This window comes from Lissotriton vulgaris, chromosome 6 (assembly GCF_964263255.1).
Source record: "Lissotriton vulgaris chromosome 6, aLisVul1.2, whole genome shotgun sequence".
NCBI classification, from domain to species: domain Eukaryota; kingdom Metazoa; phylum Chordata; class Amphibia; order Caudata; family Salamandridae; genus Lissotriton; species Lissotriton vulgaris.
The window spans coordinates 534,710,286-534,733,038 of NC_141694.1; the positions used below are offsets into that span (position 1 = coordinate 534,710,286).

Here is a 22,753-nt window from a genome sequence, read left to right on the forward strand (position 1 = left end):
CCGCAGCTCCAACAGCAGTACGGTTTGGGCCCCACTGAAACATTCCGATATGTGCAGATCCGACACGCCCTGCTGCAGGCGATGCCACCTGACACCACACTCCCAGACTCATCGCCACTGGAAGACAGGTTACTGACCGACTTTATGGAACAGAAGGCAACCTCTCTCACATATAAAAAACTGATTAACAACCTGCCAGACCCCACACAGAAACTTAAGGAGAAATGGGTGGGGGAAATAGGTGAAATGGATGATACAGAATGGAACGAGGCGCTTGCCTCACCGCGAGAGGTAGGCATATCGGCCAGATTCCGCTTAGTGCAACTCAAGATTTTACATCGAACATACTACACCCGTACTCTGCTTCACAGAATACAGAGGGCACCACACCCGTACTGCCTCAGGGGATGCGGGGAAGAGGGAACGCTCCTCCACACGCTATGGGAATGCCCTCAGATCCGGGAAATCTGGAGGCAGATTATGCGCACGATCTCCCAGGCCGTCAAAGTATCTGTCCTGCCTGAACCCCGTAAATGCCTGTTGAACATTTGGGACCCTACAGACCTAGACAGGTATGGACAACTATGGATCACGCTGGCGGTGACGGTGGCCAAACGAGACATTGCGCAGAGGTGGGGTGTTCCGGAGTTGCCAACGGTAGCGGGGTGGATAAGGAATATGGACCTCCTAATGGTAAAAGAGAGGGCAGTCTATGTACTACGAGCGTGCCCCCGCAAGTGGAATAAGGTATGGACGCCATGGAACAAGTACAGGGGAGAACCATGCGAGGCCCTGCCGGAGGACGAGGACTCGGACTCAGAGGAGGATGAGGACTAGCCGAAATGGGTTTACTGGCAGAATGCTGGGGGGGGCCGGGAGGGTGCGGGAATGCAACATCACCTTGGACGCAGTGCTGTGCAGGTGTAACGGCTGGGGAATGTCTGTGGCTGACCACACTCAATTGCTATGTGATGACCATAGTTGGGTTTTATAGTTTTTACTGTTATACAAAGTTACCATTGTTAGACTCGTATAGATGTATCAGGATGGTAATGTCATGGAATGATATATGGACATGAAGCGAAAAGGTGCCATAATCTGTATATGCTGGTCACTCCTAAATACTCCGTGCAATGACCGTGATAGAAATTGATAATTATTGATTCACGATTTGTTGTGTTCATTTCTCCTGCTTCCACATGCTAGTGAGATGCAAAAGCAACCTACACGTGTTATTATGAATATTTCTTTTGACCTCCTGACAATAAAGAATTTTGAAAAAAAAAAAAAACGTGGCCAGCTGCAAGCTGAACTCCCTTGCATCCTTCCTGTCTGTCAACTCTACAGGGGACATGTTGTGGACAGCACACACCTCTTTGCCTCAGTACAAATAGCCTCTGTGGGCAAGTTGTCTTCTTCCTGTAGTTGAAGTTCCATGGCTGGGCCCTCCTCCTCATCCTAGACCATACCATCCTCCTCAGAACTGTCATCCTCTTGCTCTGTGGTGAAGACTACACCCTCTTTATCTCCTCAAAGGCACAAAGTGCTATCTGCAGGTCCTTCTGTGTGGCCCTCTTACCTGCCTTCAGCCCTCTCTCCTAGTATTGCCTCTGCAGCTCAGCCCTGCTGAGGTTATCAACATTGAGCAGCTCCATCTCCATGGCAGACAAAAAGGAGTTGGGGAAAACTTAAATTTTGAAGAAAATAAATAGCCAATCAGAAACTAAAAATAATTTAACAAGAGGTCAACTCTGGTGTAAGATTATTTATCTGGTATTTTAGTGTTACACCAATCACTGTATGGCACTACATTAGTCCACACTCCTACTCCGGTCAGCTGGTCAGATCACTATTTGATTTCCATGCCTCTCTCAGGGGTCTTCCCTCCGCGGAATCAATGTCAGAAAGTTGTTTTTAAATGCCCCTGGTATAAACTTGATCACGTCCAATTTCATGACCTTCTCTCTTGGAATGCTTTCAGCTTGTCAGACGACCCTGATGCTCTCAGATTGGATCTACAGCCCTCTTGATGCACTCATCACGGTGAAGTGGTCAGTCAGCCGTACCTCCAAAACTAACCCATGGTATACCGAGGATCTAGCCATTTTGAGTAAAACCCGCAAAAGGCTGGAATGGTCCAGAAGACGGGAGTATGACAGACAAAGTGTTATCAAGCAACAATGAAAGTTACCACAGGGCCATTCACACTGTGCGTGCAGCCAATTTCACTGGGGAAATTAGGAGCAGTGGCAACCCCTCTAAAACTATCTTTTCCATACTGAAAAGTTCAAAACAGCCTGGGGGTCTGGTAGTGCCCCCTATTTCCTCTAACAAGCAGTGTGAGGCTCTGGCCACATTTTATGTTGAAAAAGTGGAGAACATTTATTTATCCTTTGCTCACACCTTTACGAGTTCCGACTCTGTGCTGGGTCCCACCTGCTCATGCACTGTATTCATTCCCGCTGGTCTCCTCGGAAAAGCTATGATTAGTGTGCTCTAAGATCAAATCTGGCTCCCCTTCCAATCCCCTCAAACCCGACCAGTTTATGAGATCGTTACCTTTGCTCCTGTCACCTCTGAGACAGGTGATTAATAAATCTCTATCTAGTGTTATTGTTCCTAACACTTGGAAGCAAGCAAGGGTGGTTCCTCTGCTTAAGAAACCTACACTGCCAAATTGGAAAACTATTGCCCGATCTCCCTCCTCTCGTGGATGGCTAAGATCACTGAGACTTAAGTCCGTTCCATTCTTGGAGGAAAACAACTGCCTGGACATCTCTCAGAAAGGCTTCCGCTCAGGTCACAGTACGGAGTCTGCTCTCCTGGCTGTCATCGAGCATCTTAGGCTCGCTTTAGATGTGGGATGTATGTCGGCTCTGATTCTTTTAGACCTCAGCTCCACATTCGATACGGTCTCTCAGCGGATCCTGTTATGCAGGCTAAAGGAAGCAGGTGTTGGGGCCTTGCCTTGGCCTGGCTTGCTTCCTTTCTCTCTAACAGTACCTTCCAGGTCATAGCCCCTCCGTTCGCCTCCACGTGCCAACAAACAATGGGTCCCGCAGGGCTCCGCATTGAGCCTCTTGCTTTTCAATCTTTATGTCCAACCCCTGGCAGTATCGGCAAGGAGCAGAGGGGTCCCCATTGTATCATATGCTGATGATACACAGCTGGTGGTGGCCCTTTTGGACAACACTGGGAGTGCAGCATCGAAGTTTCAGGAAGATCTCACAGCTGTTGCCGAGTGGATGACTGAAAACTGTGTCCAACTAAACTCCAGCAAGTCAGAGTGGAAAATCAACAAGAGCTGTGGGGGGACTGGTGGTGGCCGGCCACACTGGGCTGCGCACCTACTCCTAAGCAGGTGTTGAAAGATCTTAGAGTCTGGGTAGACTCGGGTCTTAGCTTTCAGTTCGAAACCAAGAAAGTCGCTGGAACCTGCTTTGGCATACTTAGTGGGCTTAAACCGTTGCTTGGGTTTTTTGACCCATCAGTCAGGCAAATGATCATCCAGGCCTCCACCTATCAAGACTGGACTTTGCCAATGCACTGTACTTAGGGGTTAATAAGACTGAAACCATAAGCTTACAGTGAGTTCAAAATGTGGCGGCTAGAACCCTGCTGGGTCTCCCCAAGACCTGCCCCACAGCAATGGCAATCCGTCGGCTGCACTGGCTTCCTGAACTGCATTCAAAATCCTGAAACTTTTCTCTCTGGCTGTTTTGTCCAATCTGCTGTCACCTTCGCCCCTATGCCCCAACTTCGCTCAACTGGACAACACCTGGCGACTGTGCCTCGTATGAGGAGGGTACGGACGGGCGGACGCTCTTTCTGTCTCTTGGCTGCCAAGCTCTTGAATGCTCTGCCATACTCCGTTCGTGCTATGGAGTCTTGCATGGTGTTTTGCAGAGCTATTAAAACTTATCTCTTCCCCAAAGCTTAGTGCCTTTTCTGATTTCGAGCCTCTATGTTCTGCTTCAGCGCTGGAACGCCTCTTTGCTGAGGCAGCTGTGTGCTATACAAAACATGTTAACATAACATAACAAACACAAGTTCTCAATCCCATCAATGAACACCACAGCTGAACACCATTGCACTCCACCTCTGTTCCTGGGGAAGCAACCTCCTGCTGATGAAGGCTACATGTTGATCCAGGCTCCCTTCATTCAGCTATGAGAGCATGGCCATATGCCATGTTCTGAGGCGTGCATCCTGACAATTAATTCTTTGGTGAAGACCACAATGTCAGCTAGATAGGCGACACTGAAATTCTCCAATCCAGCCAGGACCTCTGGAAGGTGTCAGGGGCGTTCTTCAATCCATCCAAAGGACATTCCCCAGGACTGAAAGTGCCCTTTCCTGGTAGAAAACGTGGACATCTCTTTGGCCTCCTCGGTCAGGGCAATCTGCCAGTACCCAGACATTGAATCGAACGTGCTGAGGAATTTGGCAGCTTCCATTCGATCTATGAGCTCATCAGCTCCAGGAACGAGGGGCATCAGTCTTGGTGACCAAACTGAACCCCAGTAATTCACAGAATACCTACGTTCTGGGGTGGCACCTGGAGGAGCAACCTTGGGGACCAAAACAACTGGGCTAGACCAAGGGTTGTTTGTGGACACAACAGCCCTTACCTCCAGCATTTTGGAGACTTCCTCCTTAATGCTGGCTCTCACCCTGTCAGTCCGCCTGTAGATCATACTCTTTACATGCGTGCTGTAACCAGTATCAATATAATGTAATGATTCCTGGAGTAAGGGAGACGAGTGAGGCCAACTGACCCAACAAATTCTCTCCGTTGTTCTAGGGTCGGGGCAAGGGAGAGCCTGACACACTCCACTGACCCATCTTGCTCCTTAGAAGAGAGGACATCGAGGAGAGGTTTGCTTTCCTCCTCCACTCCAGCATTCATGACCAAAAGCATGGTTACCTCTGACCCCTTGAAGTTGGCGTGCAAAACCCTTAAAGGGTTCCTGGGAGTCTTGAGGTCCACCAGGTAGGTAACCTCACTCTTATGCCCTTTCGCCTCATAGAGCCCAGACCAGTGGTCTTGCAGAGATGTGGGCTCCACAGGCTCCATTACCTATACTTTTTGGCACAGCTAAAACTTAGTGGTCTTTCTCCTGCTGAAGAAGGCTACAGGTTGATCCAGGCTCCCTTCATTCATCATTTCATAACCTCCTGCCCGGCTTGTAGATTTTCCTGGACTTTCTTCCACAAGTGCCCCATCTGGATACGGAGTGCCAGCATGTAGCTAACCATATTCCGGAGGGCCTTCCTGGGAGCTTGCTCTGAGCCCTCCTTCACTAAACTGAGAGGTCCTGACACAGGATGCCCATACAGATGTTGAAAGGGGATAGCAATGGTAACGTGGACAAAGTCCTAAGGCAAATCAAAAAGATGGACAGAAAAAGAGGAGGAGAAAGGCAAAACATTTGGGGTAACCCTGCAAAAAGGGTCATGCCCAACACCACAGCACAATGTTCATAAGTGAACTCTGCTCCTGGAGGATTTACACATTCACGCTGCTTAAATAAACATCACCACTTGCCTGAATAATAAAGCGTTAAGAAGTGCATCCTCAGAGTTCTGTACATGGCGGTCTGTCACATAGGGCTGAAGGAAAATAGTGGAGTCAAAGCTGATTCGCCATGAATCAACAAATCGCCATACAACTCAGCATAGAGAATTCTGACCACTGTGTTGCTTCCTTATGTGAAAAGAGGTTCCTGTACAGGAAAGCTACAGTAAGGTAGGAGAATGTGAAGCTGATACAATTGTGGCCTAAAGTAGTCCACTCAAGATGAGTGGGGGATAGTTCATTTAAAAGAGGTTACTGGGAAACGACCTCTGAGCAGATTTTTTTTATCAAGCTTGCAGAGTGTTGTGTTTTTTTAAATGTGTGCACTCTTTACTTGGCTTACCTGCTGCCTTCTTCCTATTCCATCTGCCTGCACCCCTAGCCCCGGTCCGGATCGGCAGTGTGCCGTTACTTGGAGGGCTGACGGGGTCAGCAGGCCGCCATCTTGGGAGGGCAGTCTAGGCTGGGTCAGCGCTCCTGACATCGCACTCGAGACCCCACTTAAGCCCAGCCCCATGCGCACGCGCAGCGGGCGCGACAAAACCGCGCCGAAGTTGCGCCTAAGTTAAGCCCGTCTGCGCCCGTCCACGGCCGGCTGGGGCAAGGGGCACCCCACTATGCCCGTCTCCTCTCCTACTCTGCTACACAACTCTGTTCGTATCAGGATTCTTGGCCACTCCACCCCGCCACTCTCACATGGGTTAAGGAACTTGGTGTGGCCCATGCTACACCCTCTTCCTCCCTCCCTGCAACCCTGCCTTCCTTGTTTTCCTCCTCCTCTACCCCCTCCCAACCCCTTTCCCTTCCCAGCTCTACTCTCACCTCTACCATCTCGGCCTTCCTTCTGAACACTAGGTCAGCGGTAAAACATCAATTGGAGTTATGTAACTTCTTGGACTCCTACAAGCCGGATCTTCTGTTTTTAACAGAAACCTGGTTTCGGTCGGACTCCTTACCGAACGTGCTGGCAGCTCCCCCCCCCCCCCTACTTTGTCCTCCGTGACGATCGGCCGGAGGGGAAGATGGGAGGGGGGGTGGCCTTGATTGCTCGAGCTGGACTTCATTTTCAGGTACTCTCCTCCCCTCCCATATTAGCAGTTGACTGCTTAGTAGCGCACTCCGCTTCCTTTCAGGTTCCTATCACGTGTGTGTTGGTCTATCGCCCACCCCAGCCTATCCCCGGTTTTATTGCCGCCTTTCAGGACTTATTGGCCACATTGGTAGTTAACAATGCATCGGTCCTAGTTTTAGGGGATTTCAATTTCTGGCCCAACGACCCGGCGGAGGACGCCTTGTCTAGAGACTTCTCTCAGCTTCTATTTAGCCTTAACTTTGTCTCACAGGTCCACACCCCCACCCATTCTCATGGCCACACTCTGGACCAAATCTGGACTATTAATGTCCCGATCACCTCCCCCTCCGTTACTCCGTGTGCAAGGTCTGACCATTTTCTGATCTCTTTTTTCTTAGACCTCAGCCTAGCAAAAAAAACTTCCTTCCCCATAAATACCTGGGCTAGGAATTGGAGTAGAGTGGATATCCCTTCCCTCTGTGCCTCTTTTTCAACCTCATGCCCGGATCTAGTTGGCCTTGCCCCTCTGCCTCAAGTAGCCACGCTCAACAGTTGGCTTTCGATTGCTTGCGACCAAGTGGCCCCCATGAAGCGCGTCACGGTTAGACGTGCCCATGATGCCAATAAGTGGTTCTCCCCTGGCCTTAAAGCAAAAAAATTGGAGGTGCGCCAAGCAGAGCACGCTTGGAGGCTTGCCTATTGCCCCACTCTTAAAGCACGTTACACGGCTGTCCTTAACGAATATAAAAGGGGCATCCTCCACGCTAAGACCAAATACTTTTCGGGGAGGATCCTTGCCGCAGAGAACCAGCCAAGAGAAATCTTTGCCACTGTGTGTGAGCTGGCCTCCTCTGATAGGATATCCCTCAAAACCCCCCCTCTCAGTTTCTGTGCAACTCCCTCAACAAATTTTTCGTTGAGAAAGTCGCATTGATCTCGGCCAACATACCCCCACCTTCCCCTTGCTTCTGTGATCCCCAGCCTCCCCCCAATAGGTATGCCCTTACCGATATACAGCCGTTGACCAAAGAAACTCTTCTTCCTCTCCTGGCTCGTGTTAAGTCAGGATCCCCTGCTGATACCTGTCCAGCTCATGTCCTGAGTAAAAAAAAATCTGATTCGTTTTTGCCCCCCTCACCTCTATGAATGATTCCCTCAGACAAGGTATAGCCCTACCCCTCACAAAGCGGCCACCATCATTCCCATCTTAAAGAAAGCCTGGGGCCGACCCCTCCCTCCCCGCAAATTATCGGCCAATTTTCCTCCTCCCTTTTCTGGGCAAGGTCCTTGAGTCCTACGTCACCCAGGTACTCAGCTCTTTTGTGGAAGACAGTGGGTATCTTGCCTCTTGCCAGTCAGGCTTTCGCCCTCGACATTCGACCGAGAAGGTCGTCATCTCTGTTCTGGACCAGCTCAGGGAGGGGTTGGATACAAACACCCCTCAGGCCCTCGTCCTTTTAGATCTGTCCGCCGCCTTCGACACAGTTGACCATTCAATTATTTTGTCCCGTGTCAAGGGGGCGGGCTTGGGGGGCTCGATACTGGCCTGGCTTAGCTCCTTCCTGAGCGACCGGACCCAGGCCGTCCACCTGGCTGATTTTTCCACTCTTCCTTGCAAAGTGCAGTGCGGTGTCCCCCAAGGGTCCTCCCTTTCCCCTTTATTGTTTAATTTGTATATCTTTCCTCTTGTTTTTGCATTACAACAGATGGAGGTCACGGTGTATAACTACGCCGATGACCTCCAGCTTATTTTTAATATTTCCTCCTCATCAGCCGGTATCCACAGTTTCCAATCGGTCATGCTGTTTATCCGGGATTGTATGAATTGTAACCAACTCAAACTCAACCCGGATAAGACTGAGTTAGTCCTGACCGGTGGCAGCGGCAGCCCCTGGTCCCCCATTTTTTGGCCCTCCTCTCTTGGTCCCGCTCCTTCTCCCTCAGTCTCAGTTAAAACACTAGGTATCACATTGAACCAACATCTCACACTTCACTCCCAGATCAGTTCTGTTGTTTCCTCTTGTTTCTTCATTCTTCGCACTATCCGGAAGATTTCCAGGTTTTTTTCTCTCCCGGCCCTTAAGCTGATCCTTATGGCGATGGTTCTATCGTGGTTGGACTACGGGAACATCGTGTATAACGGTGTTCCCTCTTATGCCCTTCAATGCCTTCAGTTAGTGCAGAATCAGGCAGCCCGCCTGATCCATGGTTTACCTAAATTTCACCATGCTACCCCTTTACTCAAAGCACTACACTGGCTGCCTACTAAAGAGCGGGCTCTCTTTAAGATGGGCTGTATGACTTTTCAAGCCCGTGCAGGGACGGCCCCTGCTTTCATCTCCTCTGCAATCCAGGCCTATCACCCTACTAGAGAGCTGCGCTCCTCTTCCAAATGCCTTCTCTCAGTTCCTCGCTTTAAGAAACGCAGAATGGGAGGCTTGAAATTTTCCGTCCTTGCCCCATCATTCTGGAACACACTCCCGCTCGCCTTGAGATCGGCTACCGCCTTCATGGAGTTTCGTAGAGCCCTTAAAAACTTTCCTTTTCCAGCAAGCCTTTTCGGCCTAGGCACCCGCCTTCATGCCCTTTGTATTAGCATCCTCCAGCGCCAAGAAACCGCATGGTATACGTGCGCTTTATAAATTCTTTTAAATTCAAATTCAAATTCAGAGTTGAAAAGCTACATTTGCTTAGACAGAACACTTGCGTGGTGGCTCAAACAGCGCGTTGACCATGCATCCCTACCAGCGGTGCAGATGAAGGGTTATAGTTTTGCTAGTTGCCTCTTCTCAGTTTAGGGTCCTCAAATTCTTGTATCACTAGTGTTATGATGTCAAGATACGCTGTAGGATACCTTTAAGGAATGGTTTATTTGGCATTGCAGAATCTCAGTCTGCCATCAACACCCTTTCCAGCTCCAGATGTTGAGTCAGAATGTTAGGATCTTGACATTCTAACATTCAAATAGGGAGGGGATTTTGGAAAAGGGGTTTGGTGAGGAAGAACTAGAAAGAGAGGGGGTAGGACTACATTATAACAGAAGAGTCAGTCACTAAGTATTATTTGCATGGATCTAATGTTGGAAGAGATGTTCGATATTTCTTTAGTTGTGAGTTGATTTGATTTGAGGGCAAAAGCATATTTTCTATTTGGTGATATATCCCTTTTCATCACTATTATTCTACAATCCTTGAGCGTGGGGCCCATTCTGAACAAATACAGAACAGGTACTGGTCCATGACCTGTGATTAACTTGGTCTGTGGAGTGAAAGATACAATTAATTAAAGGCTATGAAAGGTGTTGCATATTCTGTTCTGTGATCCCCTTGTGTATTTTCAAATGTGATATGTAGGTGAAACTTGTCGTGTGATGAAAGGTGTTTCAGATCTTCACCATTCACATTGTTTTCTTTTTTCTGTAGTGAAAGCATACTATAAACCAATCAATATTGCCAGTCTGCATATCATATTTTGCAAAATGTTATACATGTTAGACAAAAAACTGATATGTTCTTGCTCCTACCTGTGGAAGTCTGTAGACGCTTGTCAGACCTGATATGGTGTATGTGGATGATGATAACAGATGTCCAACAATAGCCTGAACCTCTCCTCTCTTGCGACAGCTGTAATTAGGCACCATAGTATCATTCACATGTCCAGTCATTATTCTAAGAAGACTCTCCCACGCAGCACCGACAATAACGCAAGGGTCATAGATATGAAATCCAAGAGTGATATTGGGTAAAATTGCTTTATTGTTGTTGATTTCTTCAATGGCAAAAATGAAAGCCATTAGATGCCGAAAGTACCGTAAGGATGGTCTGCAAAATCACAGATGTTGTTTATGATACACATATTTATCATTCTACAGATAAGATATATGCAGAGTAATTCACTATGCGTTTATACATATTCTTTCTATATTCATTTCTAATATGTGGCTCCTTCTTCCTAGATAGGCCAGTAGCTAACCCAATTGCCTAAAGAATATAGGGGCATATTACCAAGGAGTGTGTTGGAAAACGTACAACATACATTCCTGTATCGCCGGCTATCGCCGAATTTCACCGCCGTTTTAGCGCGCAATTATCAATGCGCATCAGGTAGGCGAATTGAAATACGGCGATACTTGGTGATATGGCACATTAGCGCATGAAAACAAACGTTGTTTTCACGCGCTAATGTGGGCCTTGATAATATGGGGGGTGGATTCAGCTTTATGATCCACACCCCCATGTTATCAATGCCTAACGTCTAGTCAGAGCAGGCGTTGGGAGACCTGCGATAAACAAGTTTATCGCAGGTCTTTTCCTCCCAACGCCTGCCTTGCTAATAGGGTGTTCCCACCTCCAACCACATTTTTCATGTGGTTGGAAGTGGGAACGCCCATTTTGCATGTCATTAGCGATGTTTATCGCCGACATGCAAAGTGAGCTTGGGCCAGGCTTTAAAATGCCCTTGTTAATAGGGATCTAGCAGTATCGCCGCTTTCTCTGCACAATTCGCTGAAAAACACGGTGATACTTGCCCTTGATATTATGCCCCATAAACCCTGACTGTCTTTCAAGTAAATTGGAGTATCACATGAAACATAATATTACCTCTCACTCTAAGACAAAGGCATGTTCCTCCCACCAGCCTTTTAAAATCCTGAGGTATTGTATAAAAACCAAATAACCTCCATTACTCTCTCTATGTTCTTCTTCTTACATTGTATTGCATAATGACTTCCCACACAGTTTGGTTCAAAGGAAGCTTTGCAAATTATTATGTTCAGGAAGCCTTCATAGCTCTCTCCCCCTTTGTGGGCTCCCTCATGAGGGTAGTAGCTGATGGAATGTCATCCGGATGGAAAAGAGAAAAATTTATTTCTTAATTAATGGTACAAAGAAGTGAGCGGAAGCAATGGAGATTTCCCAATGTAATCAAAATATTGCTTCCTAATGATGAGTTTGAGACACACTGCTGATAATTCACCCTTTGGGCCTAATAATAAAAGCCATTTTGAGTACAATAATACTCCTATGGTACCATTTCACATACTTACAGATGCAATTCGCAAACATACAGGCAGAAGTCTCTGCCTATGCCTTTCTCTTATGTGGAGAGGTGTGGCGCTGCGACCAGGGCGACTGACGCTGGAATCTGGGGATCACAGTTCGATACCCGGAGCTGGCGGCAGATTAACCCAGCACCATGTGACTCTGGGCAATAGCTTGCTTAATCTTCCTGACGGCCCCCAGGGCCTGGAGACCCTTACGGGTAATTGTTTGCGCTTTACAAATGTGGGTTATTATGTAAAGAGTTTTTCACCGCGAGTGCAGTGAACTCCATATATGTAGAAAATTGAGGCACTCTACTAAAAATGAGAGTGGTGAAGGGAAAATTAAGGAGCACTCCGGGAAGCACATGCACATACAAAGACACAACTACAAAGGGTAAGTAGCTAGGAATTCACCAACGTTTCACCCACACCAACTTCAGAAGTAGTACAATCCATACAAACTGAAATAATAGATGCCCCTCTCATGTACTCAAAGGAACTCACTTAGAAAGCAAAGGAGGCAAGGTTTAACACAATTAGCAAACACTAAGAACAGGAACCAAAACATATTGCATCCCCTACATGAGCTCACCTACAAAGGTAGCAAAATATTTGAAATCACAACAGACACACTCAGAAGCACAGTATATATCATAGAAAATATTCCCTTGAGACAAAATGGACTACATATATAGCTACAAGGGTACATGCCCATTCAACACAACTGTCAATGCAATGGGGTGGGACAATCAACAAAGATGACTCCTCACCCATCATCACTTGAAATGCAGCATAACTTTCAACAGATCAAACACAGATAGTCCATTTAAGAAGGCAAGCCACAACCAAACCAATGTGTCTCTATGTCAGTGAATGTGTTTGCTGCCTTGCTGCTCAGGAGAAGAAAGTATCTATAGGCAGAGAACTGCTATCTTCTAAATGTCTAGAGAAACAGTACTGGCAAGACATGTTTACAGACTTGAAGCAGGAGACTGCTGTACCGCCAGCTTAATCCTATGCCATGCCTGCACGGTACTTCCCGACAACTGAATAATTCCACAGGTCCACTGGGCACATGGTGGGCATCACATGCATGGGCAAGCCAATTCAGATGTTTGTGCCAGATACTGTGATTCATCACGGGTGAGTAAACCAATATATTAACATATAATTTAACTGGCTATGTGATTCTTAAAAATCAATCAAGGATTGTTTAACATTGCCTATGAATTGATTGATGTTGGTAGCAAAACTATACACTGTAAGTAAAAATTATTTCTTCACAGAGAGTTAGGTATATTGTTTGCGGTCCAAAAATGAAAAGAATTTTATAACATAGGAGAATTTATTGCATCCTTTTGTTTTCTGTCTGGATACAGATGACAAAAAATGGTTGATCAATGAAAATTACATATGCAAGTATGATGTAATTGTACTCATGTTCTGCAAACAGTGCTTTATTCAGTTCATTAAACTTTATTTGATTTTTGATCAAACCATAAAAATGTACATTTCATTAAATAGCAGCAACATATCACAGTAATCAAACATCAATTAAAAATATATACCAGCTGGCAATTTGAGAACATTACAGAAATACATGAAAACAAGCAAACAATGATAAAATCATTTCCAAAAACACCATAATTGTCCTGGCAAATCAAGAGCCTTTAGTTCTGATACTTAATAACTTGACGATAGAACACCAGACAATAAACTGGAAGCAAACAAACACATTCTGGGTGTCAGAAAAAGCTCTAAATAAAGATATGCAGGCCTAATCTGTCTGGATTGTTGAGAAATCAGAAGAGGCCTTATATATTTATGTTGTGATTGGATGCATTTGGGCAAATGAGTAATGCATGCATAGTATCACAAATCAAACTCCTGTCACAGTTAAAACATGCAGATTAGATGGTTCCTACCAAACTCTCTTTGGGAACAAGAGCTGATGAAATATATCCAACCTCAGGAATGTCAAGAAACAACGTTGCTGATTAGGCATGTCCAAGAGGAGTTAGGACTTGAACCTGTTAAAAGATTTAACCAGGACACACTTGCACATGGTCTACTTTGTTAAAGCAGAGCTCTCCCGATTGGCTGCCACCCTCTGAGAGTAGGCCTGCTTGACCCACACAAGATCACTTTTCAAAATTTCCCAGGGGTTAGTAAATAGTCAGGGTCACCCTAGATACTAAAAATATTTCTGAATATATTATAAACATGGGATCAGGGATATGTTGTCTAAAAGCAAACAATCCTGGTGAATATACCTTTTACAATTAAATTCTTCCTTACATCAAACAGAACACCACAATAAAAGCTGGCAAACACAAATAAAATCTATTTGAAAAAACATGCCTAGTTCTTCCTGAATTAATTCAGTGGACATTTCCTGGCCCACTGCCAGTAGGTTTCTCAGAAACCTGTTTTCAATCACTTGAACATAATCGGTATTTGCATACCCTCAGATTTCACAGCCGAAGGTGACCATTGAGACACATTTAGCCTTATATATGTCTAATAAATGTTTTGGGGTCTTATGCCCAATGCATCTGGCAAAATCGTATAGCCCCGAGATGGCCCTTTGTAAAACTCCTTACCCACCTACCTAGTTGGTGGCATGCTTCATCATTGGGGTCCCAGCTGGGCTGCCGAGTGCAACCCACCTGTGCTACAATGCCTGATTACAGCGGAGCGGGTTTTTAATGAGTGGAGTGAGTGCTCTGTGAATAAGATACTCAGTGTGAGGTGAAAAATAATAAAAATGTCTCTAAGAAATACCCCATGAAAATAAAATGTATTAGAAGGGACTTAGGATATGATTAAAAAAAAAAGCGGGATATCATTAAGTTAAAATTGGGCTTCGATATCCCTTAGGTACAAGTCGACATGTTTCAGCCTCCTACGTCAATCGTGAGGCTTTCATCAGGACCATGGTGTAAATAGTGAGATGGCTGAAAAGTGAAAGCAGCCACATGAGTGTGATATCAGCACACATACTAAAGTACCCTGTGAGTATGGTGGGCAAACCGTACTTACGGACCCTGTTGATATCTCTAATAGAAAACACACAATGTAAAAAAACACACAGGACATACAAAATATAATTGCATAAAGCATGTGCGTTTCCATACTTGCATGCTGCGCGTTATATGATGTGCTCTGTTGGTATTCTTGAGTCAATAGTAGCCGTGGTGCAAATTCCTCAAAGGCACAGTTGGAAAATCATGCATGGTGACAGGTAATGGCATGCATGATCAAAATGCTGTCGGGTACCATGCGTGGTCACAAGAATGCGCCAGAGACCTTTAGGCCATTCTGTAAGGTTCGTCTATGTTCAGCTACAAACGTGAGACTATTGTGTCTGCTACTATAAGCTCAGAAACTCTCTCGCTAATGCTGGTTTGCCTTAAAACCTCACTCCCTTAACTTCTATTCGAGTGTGCAAAATCTATTGTTCGTGTTCAAGCCAGCATTTATGATGAGCGTGATGATCGAAGTGCTAACCAATATGGGAGAAAACAGGAAATAACAAAAAGGTACATAAAAAAGGAGGAGCTACGACGTCAACCAAGATGGCCGCATAGTCTCCCGGCTCCGCTGACCTCCGTCCTACGCTTCACTATCCTGTCGATAATCCTGCTCACCTGAACCGGATCCGTGTGGGTGATCCGTCCCACACTACAGTGGTGTGATCCCGGAGTTTTTCCGCCGTCGTGGAGCGAAGATACGTCGAAGAACGTTCTGAGGACTAACCCACCTGGGAAGCTGGGATCCCCAGTGCTGGCCCTGCCGGGTCCGAGCTGAACAACAACGGGCTGCTGAATGCGATTGGGCCCGGTCTCTGGTTCACTCGAACTTTTTTCTCGACTGTTTTGCTACCATCAGCTGCCTGGTGCCCTACAGCGTGTGAGGCGACGAGTGAAGCACTGTTCTGTATTGTGAGGGTCCCTGACCGGGGATCCGGCATTCACATCGCCGATCCCCCTGGGTCTGTGCCTTGTCGCGAACCACTGCTCACTGTCCGCCGTTCCCTCCCAGCTTATTTCTGCTGCGCCTAACCTTGCCCCGGAGAGGGCGCCTCTCCGTGGGGACCACCATGCCTGAGGACAGAATAAGTTCAACGGAGCAGACTCGACCTGACCCGTCTTTGTTGGCGGTGCTGGAGGCACTTATGGCGCTTCGGGGCACTATCGAATCCCGAACTCACGACTTGTTGTCTGAGATGGATGAAGTCACAGGCTCGAGACCGGACCCTGACTCGACGCTTGTGACCCGGCGGCCAGCTCACTTTGCATTGGTTGCTTCGGAGGTGTATTTAGACCCGACGGTGGAAACAGTGTTTGCCCCTATTGTTATGGATTTACCGGACCGGAATGTGCCTGGGCACCCAATTGAAATGCTGAAACCTTTGATTCTGCAACCTTCGGAACAATTACATGTCCCCACTACGGAATCTTCTACTTTGTACTGTATGCTGTATTGGACTGTGTCGATTCCCCTCCTCCACTGGTTTCTTAAGATGGCGGATGGGATGAAGCTCGGCCTCAGAGATGGGGAGGGGCGACAGTGGTGCCAGCAACCTGCATCTATGCGTTCCTGTTCTGCCGACATATGTGACATTGTGTGTAAAGGACTTCCCTTAATTACCGATCTCAGTACATTTAATCGAAGGGGCCACGGTTGAGATTTTTGTTGGGGTTTCTCATTGTGGTACTATTGTTGGCGGGATTGATTTACTGCTCTAACGGATTCCGGGGCAGGGTTGGCTATGTTGGGGGAAGGAGACAGGGAGTCCGTAGTATTATGCCCTCCTCCGATTTCCCTCTCGTGTGGGGTTTCCTTTTCTTTCTTTTCTTTCCCTTTCTTCTATATTTCGGGCTCTGGTTGCTGGGCGACAGGCACGCTGCGTGGGGGGTGGCCGTAGTCATTTGCAGGGGTGCAGGGTGGGGGGGCGTGGGGGTGGGTATTTCGTTTTTTATCTTTGTTCTATGGCCTCTTTTTCTTCTTCCTTTCTCTAGCATTTCTTTCCTTTCTTTTCCGGGTTAGTATGGTGGGTTCGGCTTTCTTTCCATCCTCATCTCTACACTTGTGCCTTGACCTCTCCGGGGCCTTGGTGCTGGGGGGCGGACAATAATGTCGGTGTGGATATTAATAATGTGCTGTTTATCTTGATGTTGCATGTCTAAACGCCGTTGATCCATGGTAGTGGACTTGGTATGGACACATCGTTTTTCTGTTCGCCCCCGTTTCTGTGGTCCGAGACACTGTATGATACCTGATCCTTTCTATTTTATATTGAAAAATGAAAACCTCCTATCCTGTTGCCATTGCAACTCAAGAGTCTCAAAAGATGACAACAAAGATGTCCAACCCCTGTTTAGAAGCAGGGCACACAGTCAATGATCTGAAGGGGATAATTTTGGAAACTTTGCAAAATAAAGACCACAATGCTGAAAGGATCCTCTTTGAAAAAGGGCAACGGTGGGTACATAGACTTGGCACGGATCAGGATGGATTGAATGACAATATACCATGGGGTAACATCTATAGATGAACAGTAACCACAATGGATACTATTAGATTTTGCTAAAAGAATCTCAAATAGGGAACAAAAAGCACTGAGTCAAACTCGAAAAACAACTTCTAGTAATGCTCTTGACCAATACAAATCTTTTTGCTTGTTGAACTAATAAATTTAATTATAATTCATTTTGATAATTCTTTGGACAATTTAACTGGAGTTAAAAACGATAACATTATTTGTGACCCAGTAGGTCCTAACCATCATTGATATCTGTGTAATATTTTTCTTTGCAAACCCAGTTTTGTTTTTTGGAATATCGAGCGCAAAATCTGTGATCCTTTAAAAACTCTCTCGATTGTTTTGGAATAACGGACCAACTAGAAGACAGACCGCTGTTTGCATCCACTAGTCTGTCTACCGTTTTTCTTTGTTTACAACAACAAATACGCGACCCCGGAGCCACAACCTGTTTCCGGGACCAGCGTTGGCAGTGTCAGAACAAGCAGTATGACGAAGTGACCGAGGTAGCGGGAGAAGCAGAATCGAGCAAACCGTAATGTATCCTTACGACTTAAACACTTACTGAACTACTATTTATTGTTATAGTGTGACTCCCTGACCCACCTGGATCCCGATGAGGTTTAATATAACCATTAACAAAGGTACGTTACTGAATGATATTGACTTGTGAAATGAGCACCATCTTGAGTAAGAAATACGCCACTTCTCGAGCAAAGTTAACATTTAATATAAAGCAAGTCAGGAGTGAAAAGCAATAAGTCTTGCACCTAACTTAATCCCAGCCGCTTCTTAATGAAATTGTTCTACGATTATGAGGGATGGACAACCCTCAATATATATATATTTTTTACAAAAGCCTATACTAACTTGAAAGCCATGATTACCATCTATGACATCTGGCTAAACCATAAGACAAACAGTTGACCTTTTAACTTACTTACCATAAAATTTCTATACGTTGAAGCACTAACAATGAGAGAGTTGACCCTAATCTAGATTTAGGGTAGTCAGTTCGAAGCATTGCCATTTTTTAGTTGCGACGCCAGTGTGCGTTATATGTGTTCCTGGTATTTAAAACCAGTTGACTAGTCATAAGTGTTTTCCCATACCCTTTCCCATTGTCTAGTGTGTCTTTTTTCTTTACAGGTACTATTTGACCTTTTTAGGAACAGCATAACGACATGTTCCTTTAAAACCAAATTTATTTGAAATTTCACATATAGAGACGTGAGAGGTCTCTATAAACTTTGCACCATGGTCCTGATGATAGCCCATTTCGACCTTCTGGCGATCCAAGGGCTGAAACATGTCGACCTATACCACAATCCTAGTGTGAAAGAGTCATAACCACTCTTATTCACCTACATCAATTTTAAAATTTTGCCTCCAGAAACCAGAACTATTAAAATATTTGTCTGGAAGAGAGAGACTTTTTACTAATTTTTACTTCATCACCTCACAGTCACTATCACTGATCACTACTGTTTTTAACTGAGGGTATTGCCTCCTGGTTGGAGGTTGCATAAACCACTAAACCCTATGATTATGCAGACATGTGTGAGGCACAGCGGAGAACCAAGATATACCGCTTAACATCGCAACTCACCAACACGTGCATGAGGGTTTTTTATTGGGACTAGTAAGAACCATTCCCGCATACCCGATGTTATGCAGGACAAGTGATCCTTCCCTTTTGATTAGATTATTTTTGATAGTTGACTCATCATCAACGTTAGCCTTCCTGGGATCACTACAAATGTTCCTATCCTATAATTCTTGCTCCAGAGCATTACATAAAGTAACTCTGCGCACATTCCATTTCTTTTCATCAGACAACCACACATTATTGTAAACCACCTTGGTGATTCTTTTGGGTATAGACCATGTTGATATTTTATGAGTGCCCCGACTGTTAGTTCTGACTCAATCACCCACTTTAAAAGTTATTTTACCTTTCCGTATTTTATCATTACCCCTGTTCATATACTTACTTTGATGTTCATGGACTTTTTCCTGTAACTTTACTTTGTCCAGTACACAAGTATGTCCCTTGAGCATCCAAGCAGGAGATACCTTGGTACTTGCCTGCCTGCCTGCCCTTCAAAAGAATGAGTGGAGTTTCTAATGTGACACAATGTGGAGTAGTGCCGTAACTCTACAGCATTTCTTTGACAGCTTCCTTACAGTCACAACCACTGCTCTCATTTAACTTCACACACTCCTTTAAAACTCTTTTAAATCTCTCAACGAGACCATTCTACTTGGTATTATAAACAGCAGTTTTGTGATGTATCACTCCCATTTTAGATAAATAATCTTTAAACTCTTCAGCCACAAATTGGGGACCATTGTCGGGCACTAAGGAACTTGGGCAACCTTCTCTGCGGAAAACCTTGTCACAGAATTCAATCACATTAGCAGCTTTAATTTTTTTGGAAAACACTTCTTCAGGCCATTTAGAATAATAGTCGATCATGACAATAGCAAACTTGTTGGAAAAACCATTGGCAGAAAAAGGACCACAAATATCCATAGCTATTCTCTCCCACGGTCTGCAGGGAAATTCAGTGGGAGCAATGGTGGTTTCCTCAACCCGATGGGACTTGTCGCTACACATACAGTCAATGCATCCACAAACGCTTGTCCATACCAGGCCACCAAAAGGTCATTCTAGCCCTTCTTTTCATTGCTGACATTCCATTATGCCCTTCATGTAACAATTTCAACAATCTGGTCTGTAACTCCTTGGGTACCACTAACCGATCACCTCTCTGTAACACCCCATCATATACTGAAAGTTCATACCAAACGGTCCCAAATTCGCCAAATTTCATTTTTAACATGGCATTAGACAATGATGGGGACGATAGTTCACTCAAAACCTCCATAAGAAACTTGTCCTCAACCACAGCAGATTTCCACTCTTCCTCAGATATGGCACCATTGCACGCTACAGAAATATCTGCAACTACAAATTCGCCGTGCACTTCATTCTCATCATCCATACATTGTAACGGTAACCTAGATAGACAATCTGAATTGATATTGGAAATGCCAGGAACATAATTTAGTGTAAAGTCGTAACCTTCAATTCTGAACAACCACTTTGCAATTCTAGGGGGAGCTGTACCTGCACCCTTGGTGGTGAATAGATCTATTAAGGGTCTGTGGTCTGACCTGACTTTAAAGTGCGTGGCCCATACATACGTTTTGAAATGGTCAACTCCCCACCAGCAGCCTAACGCCTCCTTCTCTATTACCGAATACGTAGGTTCATACCCCTTTAAAGTTCGTGAGGCAAAAGCAACAACTTGTTCATGCCCTAAATGCCTCTGCATAAGAACAGCGCCTAAACCATAGGCACTAGCATCAACTGTTATTATGGTTTGATCACTTGGGTTAAATGGTTTGAGTGCAACAGCCTTTGCAATCTGTTTCTTTATGTCATCAAATGCATTTTGACATCCTCCACACCACACAAACTTATTGCCCATCTTCATTAATACCCTTAAACAATGCACTTTATCCAGAAAAAGCTGAACAAATTTTGAATAAAATTCTGCTAATCCCAGGAAAGACCGTAGTTGCTCCTTGTCTTTGGGAGTAGGTGCATCAGAGATGGCATTCAACAATTTTGTTTTTAGTTTGACACCCTCTTTAGATAAAGTGTGCCCTAGATAATCTATTTGTTTAACGCCAAACTTGCATTTGTGCATACCTACTGTCAGACCAGCTTGTTCCAACTTGCTCAAAGTAACATCTAAGAACTTATCATCTTCCTCACGGTTTGAGCCCCACACGAGAACATCATCCTGAAAAAACATGACTTTGGATAACCCCTTGAGAATTTTGTAAATTACTCCTTGGAATACTGCGGAAGTGGATGCCAGTCCAAAAGGCATTCTTACAAAATGAAAAGCACCTTCTGGAGTGATAAAAGAGGTAAGATGCTTTGAGGAAGGATATAAACAAATGTGATGCTAAGCACTGGATATTCAATGAAGGAGAACAATTTAGCATACATCACTGAGGAAAACATTTCATTGATGTGAGGAAGTAGAAAACGGTCAACTACGTTGTTTCGGTTGAGGCCTCTCAAGTGTATGCACAATTGCACATGCAAAAATTCTCATCCGATTTGCGTGCCAAATCGATGGGACTTAGCCATTCTGAAGATTTGATTGGTTCAATTACCTGTGCTTCACAAAGTCTTTGAAGTTCTTTTTTTAACTGTTCCTTAAGAGAAAAAGGTACATTAGTCTTCAATACGATTCGATGTTCGAATTTGTTCAAACAACCAAGTTCTTGTCTGAAAAGCTGATGAAACTTGACACTCCACTTGGTTTTTTCATCATTTTCAGTCACTAAAGCCTGTTGTGGGTGGTGGGGTCTAAAACTATTACCAATGTTTTTTGCTCACACCAGCCAAGTAATGATCTTCCATTTTCTACTACATAGACCTTGCATGTGACTTCTTTGGCCTTATGTGACAAACAGTGGTAACTTAACACCACAAATCATATTTGCCAATTCTTTCCCAGATATCTTTGTTGATTATAGTATAGGGTGAACATGAATCAGCCCAATGTGCAGTAACCCTAATGTGCATTTAGGAGGATTATAACAATCCTGAATCTCATTGATAGAATCAACACCAATGACTAACATTTCTTCTTCATCAGATGAGCTGTCATCATAGTGTTCAGTGACAGTATGAACAGATGATTTCCAAATGTTGGGAGTACTGGCCTTACACTTGCATGCATAATGACCTATGTTCTTGCAGTTGTAACACTTTTCTTTAAGTGCAAAACATTTGTCATAATCGGCTGAATGTCTGGCACTGCCACAACTGAAAATTGATAGCATCCCTGGGGGCACTCTTTGCGGGAAAAATTCCTCAATTAATTCTCGAAAAATATTAGTGACACTGAGTTGAAGATTTTAAAGTCCAAATTTATTTCTTCATATTCACGATGGTATATTAGTAATTGTATTCATTTTCATACAATGGTTCATTCCAGCTCCAATGCATTTCGGGCAACTGCCCTTCATCTGGGAGCATATCTACAAGGAACGACATAACTTAGGTTTACTGTTTAAGCACCTCATGTCATATACAAATACAAACTATACAATACAATGATGTTTAACCAATAAATCCCAAGTGAAGAAGTGTGTGGTGAGGGAAAACGTGAGCAGAGTTTGAAGGACATGCAATACGGCGAAATGTGTAGTTCTCCAATAAGAGAACAGGACTTACTGGGATCGGCAGGTTTTTAGGTCCGAAGGTGCCGGAGCTGAAACCGAAAATGGGGTAGTGAGCGTAATGGTAAGCCGCTAGATAGAAAAGACTGACAAAGTCTAAGACGGACCAGAATGATCAAAGGCTGAAAGGGATACTCACAATAGAAGTTAGAAGCGGTAACACAGTCTCCGTTAAAGTTCAGGGTTCCGTGGTCTCGGCACAGCTGGGTCACAAAGTTACTAGCGGTGAAACTCAACTCC

The 22,753-nt window shown here is 45.0% G+C and overlaps 1 protein-coding gene across 1 annotated transcript in view; it reads right to left on the reverse strand.

Moving 5' to 3' along the window:
* The window catches only part of LOC147707516 (vomeronasal type-2 receptor 26-like), a 616,101-nt gene extending 605,658 nt beyond the window's left edge, over positions 1–10,443 (reverse strand). Inside the window, exon 1 of the mRNA XM_086925224.1 lies at positions 10,174–10,443. Within this exon, the coding sequence (XP_086781350.1) occupies positions 10,174–10,443 (270 nt within the window). The remainder of the gene's footprint in view (positions 1–10,173) is intronic.
* Between the last annotated feature and the right edge of the window lie 12,310 nt (positions 10,444–22,753).